This window comes from Rutidosis leptorrhynchoides, chromosome 5 (genome assembly GCF_046630445.1).
Source record: "Rutidosis leptorrhynchoides isolate AG116_Rl617_1_P2 chromosome 5, CSIRO_AGI_Rlap_v1, whole genome shotgun sequence".
Taxonomy (NCBI): Eukaryota; Viridiplantae; Streptophyta; class Magnoliopsida; order Asterales; family Asteraceae; genus Rutidosis; species Rutidosis leptorrhynchoides.
In genome coordinates this window covers 134,699,370-134,710,175 of record NC_092337.1, presented here as the reverse complement: position 1 = coordinate 134,710,175, position 10,806 = coordinate 134,699,370, and the positions used below count along the sequence as shown (strand labels likewise).

Here is a 10,806-nt window from a genome sequence, read left to right as displayed (position 1 = left end):
AAACTCACTTGTGGGTGATCCGTTAACAAGAACCGAGATGGAGGCCGTCTTAAGGCATGAGAGGATCCACTTTCGCCATTTGAGACCAAAACCCATAATTCCCATCATTTCCATTAAAAATTCCCAACTTAGGCAATCAAATGCTTTCTAGAAATCAACCTTAAAGATGAAACTCTTGTGATTCTTGTGTTTTAGGAAATTTAGAGTCTCATTTGCGATCAGCACACTATCGAGGATGTTTCTTCCTTTAATGAACGCGCTTTGTTCATAGCCAACAATTTCCGGTATAACACTTTTTAGCCTGTTTGACAAGATCTTTGCAATAACCTTATAGTAACTACCAATTAGGCTAATGGGCGATAATCATTTAATCCCAGCTAATCGGGCGATAATCACTTAATATTAAAATTTTAAAATGATAATGTCATTATTATTCTAATTCGTTTATTAAGAAACAATCAAAAAGAAAAAGAAAAAAATCTAAGTATGGTAGGTGATGTCATTAATATAAATAATTTTGAATTAAAATTAAATCTTATTAATTAATTATTATTATTATTAAATCTTATTAATAATTATTTTAATTATTAAAATTAAATAATTTTGAATAATTTTAATTAATTATTTTGAATTGAGTACGAAAAATTATAAAAGCTAGGCACAAGGAAACCAACTATAAATTTTTTATTTTAATTTACACTTTTAAAATAAAATGACAGCCATATTATCTCTTATGATTGGATGTGAATTGTTTAATATGCATTTTAGGTGTTTGATGAAATGTTCAGCTGACGAGTTTCTTAGTCGGACTCTGTGGTTCCACGGGTCATTAAACTAAATGACTTTAGCATTTACGTTCACTTAATACCTAAAACATATTATTAAACTGTTTCGTTTAAACAACCCCATGGATTCACGGGACATTTCACTAGTTATATATAATCACGCTCAATTAGATATATTTATGTTATGTAAAATATATATGAGTAATATATAAAATATAAAATATATAAGCTTTAAGTTATTATTCAAGTAAAATAAAGGTTAGCAATATTGATATAATAGAAATAGAAATATAAATTAACCAACACAAAGGGCAAACTAAATATGTCATTGATTAACTAAATTATAATTATAATATATCGAATGAGCTAGCAAGACATTTAAGAGTGAATCTTTACAAAATGATTAGTCTCGTTTGGACGAAATCACCCATGCATGACATTCACCCAAATTCACCATTTTCACACTCACCAAAACTAGCAAAGAAACAAATTCAAAATTTAATTCTTCCTCAACAACCTACGTGATTCCATTTTACATTTACAATTATTAGTGAGTTTAATTTCCATCCCTTCATTTCATGCACGTAAATAAATCTTTTTATAGTGAGTGATTCTTCATTATATATAAACTTTATAACTTTCTATGTGATTAATGATGGTGGATTTTGTTCATTGATGTACGTAACATTATTATTGCATGGCCATGCAAATGGTAACAACTGTTGGTTGAGCTGCCGGAAAAGCACTACTTGACGTATGTTCCAAAGTTTCTGTTGTAAAATCACCGATTCCGAATAAAGTTTCCGGTTTTCTTCTTGTATGATTTTTCCTTGGATATTCAAATTGCGTAACCGGTTCTTAAGGTCCATGTTCCCATTTTTATACCGGTTCAACTGGTTCCTTAGATTCTCCAGGTGCTTTTGTTTTCTCATACGAGACCTTCGTGCCGATTCACGGTTCGATATCATACGCTTTCGCTTACGTTCGTCGATCAGGGTAACTTCATCGGAGCTGTTGGTTTTTGGAGTGGAGTTGTCTGAACCGGAGAAGGAGAAAACCGGTTCTTGATCATTGTTAGGTGAGAAAAGGTGATTGAATGGATCGGTTTCAAATAAACCGGGAACGTCGGAAAAAAGATGGTCGCCGGAGGTGAAATATTCAGGCAACATTTGGCCGGAAAAACGTTTAATATAGTAAGGAAGGTGGGAGGAGGAAAGGGAAGGAAGGATGGTTTGGGTGGTGGTATTTAATGGGGAAATTGTGTGGGTGTTGGTGGGGTCCACCACAAGTAGATTTATTGTCAGAAATAAAATTACTAAATTTAAGGTTATTTTATTACCTTTTGAATAAGGTAGCACTTAATGGTAGGTCCCACGTGAGTTATGGTAAAGATATTGGGTCGTAAAAAGATTGCTGTTTCATGCTTACTCACGAAGAAAACAAGACAGGTGGGAACAGTGTTGTACACGTGGATATATTTAGTTAGTACGTAGTACAGGAAGCCAATAGGATCCGAGTTGCTGATGTGGTTACACGTTTGAGAACAGTTAACGAGGGTCAAAATTGGATATCGTCATCGTTCAGAGATATGTATGGTTTTTACATATTTCATAGCTTTTTCAATAGTACAGTCAATTATATTGTCTATGTATAAACATGTGTTTAATCTAATCTTGACGGTTGTTTTATTTGTTTACCGATCATTTTATCATACAAGTAACATAACACGGATTGGTCTAAATGTCATTAAATTTATATTTAAATTTAGACATGTGAAATATTTCTCTTCATTTTTAGGCATTTCTTACTAACAAGTATTCGGGTCGGCCAGCTTCGCTGTGCCCAAAATCGCTAGCCTGAAGGAAAAAAAAAAAAAAAAAGCAACTTCAAGGTTCGAACCTGCGTCCCTTTAGATTTCAACAAACATCCTGACCAACTTATCTATATATTCATTATGATAAATTTATAGTTTGTTAAATATATATCCCTTAAAATTAGAGGGTTGGTCAAAATTAAAAAGATAGTCAAAAGGGAGTGAAATTTAACGTGATATTAAAACCGGGGGTGGGGGTAAGGTGACAAAATTGCAAAAAACTTGTAAATGAATAGTACCATTTTTTTGTCCTTTTGTGTTTTTCAAATGAATATATGTATAATTAGAGTAATTATTATTATTATTATTATTATTATTATTATTATTATTATTATTATTATTATTATTATTATTATTATTATTATTATTATTATTATTATAACAAATAAATAATATTCATATAAAGAAATATATTTATTACATATAGCATAATTATATTAATATTACATATCATCATGTTTTTAACATATTAATATATTATTATAAATATTATAAATTATACAATATACAGTATGATATTAACATTATCGTACTCAAAGGATTAGTATAACATAAGCTTTTAGCAAACCGTGTTTTGAATGGGAGTTTTGGGCCTTAAAAAGTTAGGTTCCTTACCTTGAAGAGGTTTAATTTCACTTCAAGATTTAGTGATTTCTACATCATCTAAAAAAATAAACTAATGATTGCGAATTTCGTATCCTCACAAGAGGTCATCTTCGGTTCATACATTGCTAGCAATATATATTGCGAGATGAGATTACTAGATAACTCAGTTAAATTACATATATGTACATTATAATTAAAATATTCAATTCATCTCCGGATAACCATGAAAATCTTATCTACCACACATAACTTGAAATTCATAATAGACGCACCGAAGTGTGTACATTTCTTATTGAGCACATTCGAAGCCTATAAATTTTTACTCTACATGTGTATACAATATTTTGTGAAATCAGGTGTGTACGTAAAGTTATACATAGCTAAACATGCATAAAATATACAAGATTTTAGCTTACCAATGGATTATTTAATTAAGAAAAGGGCTAATTAATTATAAAGTCGGAGACCCGGTTAATACTATTATTACTCACATTTACAACAAATGGCAAGCATGAGGCCGACAAGTAGAGCTTTCCTTAATTTGCAATTAAAATTTAACATATTACTTAAGATTCCTATACTTTATAGTGATTTTGATTTTTAATAATAATATGACTATATGATATAATACCCCAAATAGTTTTAAAAAGACGTTATATTTCCTACATAAGAATATAAAAATCCGTTGATCTATGCTTACATAACTGCTAATCAAGTCTAGCTTAGTGTGGTAGCTAGGAGAAGCATAGCATGTGAAGATTTACAATAAAGGTGACAGAAATAAAGTTGGCAGTTTATTAGATTCTGTATAAATATAACTAACACTATCCATGCATGCATGTTACTAAAACTTACGACTAATTAATTACAAAGTAATCAAAGATTCTTGCATGAAAAAGATAAATTAAATCATTAGCGGTCCAAAGGGAACAACAGATTAGTGGTTCTGTGATTTTGTTATATGCATGTTTTGGAGAGGGGTTGAAATGTAAATATGATAAGGTTTATTGCAAACAAGGTTGAAAAAGACGCGAGACGGGGCCGAAACGGTAGCGACCTCAAAACGTCGCAACGGAAAAAACGGGGCCGAGACGGGGTCGAAACGGATGTTGCCTAATGTTGACTTATATATATATAAATATATATTTACACATATTTTAAAGCTAAAAAACCTTCATTAACAAGTTTGTACCTATAATTGCTATTAACGTTAATATAATACAAAATGGAATACTAAACTAAGTCAGTTTTGATTGATTTGACCGACTTATAACCGATTTTAGCAGAATTTCTAACTTTTGACCGGTGTTGACCCAATTTTTCCTGCATTTGACCTGACTTTTTTCTGTTAACCGGCTTATAAGAAAACGGGACGGGGTCGAAACTGTTTAGTCATCAAAACGCCGCAACGGGCGTCGCAACGGACGTAACGGACGCCGTTTACAACAGTGATTGCAAATACAAGTTGGATGAGTCAAACTGTAAACTTACTACACTTTTTTTTTATAAATTATTCATTTGATTTTTGTTGAAAAAAATTACTCCGTAGTTTTCAAATGTATTTTTCTTAACATTGGACCTAAATAATATTATGTATATAAGATATTTATGAGTAATATTTTATATGATTGTGTAGCTCTTGAGAAGAGCTTTACAACGGTATATTATATATCCAAAGTTATGTTGTGGTGAATGAAATATCATACTTCAAAGTGAGGTGGTTGATGTTGGAACTAAAGGGAAAATGGTCTAATTTTTAGGTTAGCTTTGCATCCGACCCATGGGTCTGTTTTTGACCAGTAACTCGTCAGTTTAAGCGGGTTTGGTTGACCTACCAGGTTGACTTTGCTCTAAATTTCTCTCAGTCATTTCCGAATTTATAGCTCTTAATAATGGTAAGTAAATCATTATGCTTATCGGTTTTGGTGTATAAATACACACCAATCTGTTAGATAATATCTGTGAGGGTCATACATATTATCTAACACAATCTTACCATAGAGGGCACAAGGAAAAGCACATAAAATTCCAGGAAAACACACATTCATTCTCTGAAATTTTTGGACAAGTTTCAACTCCGGTTTACAGAGTTTAGGCTGGTATACCCTAGTAAACAGACGACATGTAGATGGTGAACCTGTTTTAAGAAAACCGTGTTGAATATGGGTCTCGTCTCATTAGGTGTTAATGAATATCCTTTTGAATCTACTAAGGTATGAATATTTTATATCATATTTATTTGTATGATTATCCGTTTAATTGTTAATTTAAATTCGTTTCGGGTACTATACTTTCTTATTTTTTATTTTTTCGGCAAAAAGAAACGTAAACTCATTAAGAAACGAAAACATATTCGAAAAAAAAAGTCTTCAATCAAAGATACAAAAGAGGAACCGCTAAGGCTTTGTAGTGACCCGAACTTTTCCATGAGTATATATTATATGAGATTAATATTTATATGAATAAATGTTTCCAACATGTTAATCAATCAAACTTGTTAAGACTTGATTAACTGAAACGGATTTTGTGTTAACGTTTGACCACCCAGTTTGTCCGATGATTCACGAACGTTATAACATGTATATGACATGATATTATATATATGAACATATATATATATGTTTAACATGATGAAATGATAATTAAGTATCTCATTATGTATATTAACAATGAACCTTATACATAAAATAAGACTACTAACTTAAGAAATTCAAAACGATATCTATACGTAACGATTATCGTCATAATAACGTCTTAATATTTATATATCATATTAAGATGCATTAGTACATCATGTTATCATGATAATGTAACAATTTAACATCTCATTAGATTTAATAACAATAGGATTAATTACATTTAACGAAATCGTTAACTTAAAGGTTCCGAAACAATATGTACATGTAACGACTAACGATAACTTAACGACTCAGTTAAAATGCATATAAATATAGTCAAGGTTGGAGAACTCGGATCTCGGGGAGATCTCGTTTGGACTTTTTTAGGGGGATCTCGGCATCTCGGAATAATTTCGGGGAAATCTCGGACGTTGACTTACGTTGACTTTATAGTTTTTTTAATTTAAAATATACATAAGAACATAAATATATGTATAATTATATACTTTTTACGAGATTTTAAACAATATCCGAGAAATGAGTGAGAAAATCTTAGAAATTACAAATTTTACAAGAAACTCTTACAAACTAGCAAGAAAATCCGAGAAATCGTGGCTTTGACTAAGTTTAACCCCGTTGACCGAGAAATCTCGGGAGATGAACATCTCGTCTCGGTTGCCTTCTAAAAACGAGATCTCGGGAGATTTACAACACTGCATATAGTGTATTAAGATGTATTAGTATACTTTTGAAAGACTTCATGACACATATCAAAGTACTTCTACTTAACAAAAATGCTTACAATTACATTCTCATTCATTTTCATCAAAAATTCTACTAGTATACGTACAGTAGATGTACTCGTATTGAACGCAGCTTTTAGACGTATTTTCTATTGATCTATACCAATAAAAATCTGCTCTTAGCAGCCCTCATTTAGTCAACAAACATGTGGAACCATCATTTGGCAACTAGCATGAATTATTAAACTAAAAATCAAATTACAACTTGCATATATGGACATGCTCATTCACGAATTTGAGCACACACATACACTTTCATTTTTCAATTTTCTTTCATCCATTTGATCTCTCTCTTGTTCCATGATGATGTTCTAAGTGTTCTTCATCATATTCATAATAATCTACATCAATCTAGCTCATAAATCCAACCGTTGATCAACCTACAAAACAACTACTCAAGAACACTTCAATAACACTTTCAAGTTTACTAGTTTACTTCCAAGCTTTCTAATCCATTCTAATCAATCATCTAAGATCAAGAAACCTTTGTTATTTATAGTAGGTTATCTTTCTAATTCAAGGTAATATTCATATTCAAGCTTTGATTCAATTTCTATAACTATAACTATCTTAATTTGAGTAATAATCTTACTTGAACTTGTTTTTGTGTCATGATTCTACTTCAAGAACTTTCAAGCCATCCAAGATCCTTTGAAGCTCTAGATCATTTCTTGTCATTTCCAGTAGGTTTACCTACTAAATTTGAGGTAGTAATGATGTTCATATCATCATTCGATTCATATATATAACTATCTTATTCGAAGATTTAAACTTGTAATCACTAGAACATAGTTTAGTTAATTCTAAACTTGTTCGCAAACAAAGTTAATCCTTCTAACTTAACTTTTAAAATCAACTAAACACATGTTCTATATCTATATTATATGCTAACTTAATGATTTAAAACTTGGAAACACGAAGAACACCGTAAAACCGGACATACGCCGTCGTAGTTAAACCGGGGGCTGTTTTTGGTTGAATAATTAAAAACTATGATAACCTTTGAATTAAAAGTTGTTCTTCTGAGAAAATGATATTTCTTATGAACATGAAACTATATCCAAAAATCATGGTTAAACTCAAAGTGAAAGTATGTTTTTCAAAATGGTTACCAAGATGTCGTTCTTTCGACGGAAATGACTACCTCTTTCAAAAAAGACTTGTAACCTGTATTTCCGACTATAAACTTATACTTTTTCTGTTTAGTTTCATAAATTTAAGTTCATTATGAAACCATATCAACTTGGTTCACTCAAAACGGATTTAAAACGAAGAAGTTATGGGTAAAACAAAATTGGATATTTTTGCTTGTTTTAGCTACGTGAAACTTTGAAACAAATCTATACTACTAACCATAAATTAACTAACTTATATTGTATTATACATGTATTCTAACATATATTATGTAATCTTGATAGACCATAGACACGTATACAATGTTTTGACATATCATATCGACGTCATCTATATATATTATTTGGAACAACCATAGACACTCTATATGCGGTAATGCTCGAGTTAGCTATACAGAGTTGAGGTTGATTCCAGAATAATATATATACTTTGAGTTGTGATGGAGTCTGAGACTTGTATACACTGGGTCGTGGATTAATTCAAGATAATATATCGATTTATTTCTGTACTACTAACTGTGGACAACTAATTGTGGACTACTAACGTTGGACTGTTAACTTAACAAACTTAAATCGTTAAAACGTAATAAAAAATGTTGTGAATATATTTCGATCATACTTTGATATATATGTATATATTGGTTATAGGTTCGTGAATCGACCCGTAGCCAAGTCTAATTCTCGACGAATTAGAAATCTGTGAAAGTGAGTTATAGTCCCACTTTTATTATCTAACATCTTTTTGGGATGAGAATACATGCAGTTTTATAAATGTTTTACAAAATAGGCACAAGTAATTGAAACTACATTCTATGTTGAATTTCTATACCGGATATCGCCCTTGTTGAACTTGGTAGCCCATGAAGTAGTGTTTATTATAATTGCCACTAATTGACGCGAATCCTAAAGGTAGATCTATGGGCTTTGACACGCCCCAGTCAGAGAATTTGAACTGCTTTAGTACTTCGATTTTTCTCTACAGACGAGTGGTTCTGTTTTGGGGATATTCTTGTAACATCCATGTTACATCCGTCCCACATCAGTTGGAGAGGGGAACGAAGCATGCCTTATAAGGGTATGGAGACCTTTCCTAGCATGACGCGTTTTGGGACCACAAGCGCAGCAGATCTCATGAGAACTCTGCAGTTAAGCGTGCTCAGGCGAGAGCACTACCAGGATGGGTGACCTCCTGGAAAGTGCTCGTCGTGTGTGGTTGCCAAGAAAAATCCGTGCGCCTACGGGCAAAGCGGACAATATCATGCTACGGGGAACGTTTACCTGGGATGTTACAGATGGTATCAGAGCCAGGCCCCGGACCAAACGTGCATAGCGAGGACGCTGTGTCCCATTAGGGGGGAGGATTGTAACATCCATGTTACATCCGCCCCACATCAGTTGGAGAGGGGAACGAAGCATGCCTTATAAGGGTGTGGAGACCTTTCCTAGCATGACGCGTTTTGGGACCACAAGCGCAGCAGATCTCATGAGAACTCTGCAGTTAAGCGTGCTCAGGCGAGAGCACTACCAGGATGGGTGACCTCCTGGGAAAGTGCTCGTCGTGTGTGGTTGCCAAGAAAAATCCGTGCGCCTACGGGCAAAGCGGACAATATCATGCTACGGGGAACGTTTACATGGGATGTTACAATTCTAGATGCATTTTGTTAATGTCGATTACCAGGTGTTCAAACATATGAATGATTTTTATACAATTGGCTATTTATGAGAAAGGAAATCTTGTGGCCTATTATTACGATTTGAAAAATATATAGGTTAAACCTATAACTCACCAACATTTTTGTTGACGTTTAAAGCATGTTTATTCTCAGGTGATTATTAAGAGCTTCCGCTGTTGCATGTTAATTTAAGGACAAGAATTGGAGTCAGCATGCTTGTAATATATTGTTTAAAAACTGCATTCGGAGATTTAAATCGATGTGTAATATTATTGTAAACCATTATGTAATGGTCGTGTGTAAAACGTTATCTTTTAGATTATCATTAATTGATAATCTACGTTATGGTTTTAAACCTTTTTCGATAAAATAAAGGTTATGGTTTGTTTTAAAAACGAATGCAGTCTTTGTTAAACGTCTCATGTAGAGGTCAAAACCTCGCAACGAAATCAATTAATATGAAACGTTTATAATTGTTATGAACGGGACATTTCAGTTGGTATCCGAGCGTTGGTCTTAGAGAACCAGAAATTTGCATTAGTGTGTCTTATCGAGTTTGTTAGGATGCATTAGTGAGTCTGGACTTCGACCGTGTTTTTCTTTAAAAAAAAAACGATTGCTTAACACGTTTGTTGGAAACTATATATTTTTACATGTAAATATTATGTGACATATTAATCTCTTAACGTACTTGCTATTGTGTGATAGATGTCTACTTCTAGTACAAATCTTATCGACTCACCTAATAACAATGAAGAGTCGAATGTATTTTGGGAAGATTCACAAATTTCCGAAGAGGAACCGGAAGAAGAAGAGGTCCCGGAGGAAGAAATATTAATAACTACAGAAAAATGGTAAAATAAAAGAAAATCATCAATTAATGGACCAAAGTTAAAAATGGTTTGTGGTGTCTCCGCTGAGGAGGAAAAATATTGGGAAGATTACCAATTTTTCGATGAATCGGATCACGACGAGGATTCCGCTGATGTTATAGAAATTACCCCGGCTCAATTTAATAAGGCAAAAGAAATTAATAAGGGAGAAGCTATCAAAATAGAAAAACCCGAGTCCAAAACAGATGAACTCTATGTTAACATGAAATATCCCGATGGGATATATCGTAAACACCCGTATTTCTTAAACTTTCAATATAACCCGGGAACATTTAAGCCACCAGGTTTTTCTAGACCATTTGTGAAAAGGACGGCTTGTATTAGAGGAGCACCATTTATCCCTAGAAAATTAGCAAAACGAACCGAGTCTAAAGAAGAAGAAACAAGTGAGTCGGAATAAAGAGTTGAAGTCAATTATTTTT

At 32.6% G+C, this 10,806-nt stretch overlaps 1 protein-coding gene across 1 annotated transcript; it reads right to left on the bottom strand.

The window, feature by feature from the left end:
• Positions 1-1,156: 1,156 nt before the first annotated feature.
• LOC139850248 (basic leucine zipper 4-like) lies at positions 1,157-1,973 on the bottom strand. Its single transcript, XM_071839832.1, has one exon. The coding sequence runs from the start codon at positions 1,952-1,954 to the stop codon at positions 1,427-1,429; it is 528 nt and encodes a 175-aa protein (XP_071695933.1). The 5' UTR covers positions 1,955-1,973; the 3' UTR covers positions 1,157-1,426.
• Between the last annotated feature and the right edge of the window lie 8,833 nt (positions 1,974-10,806).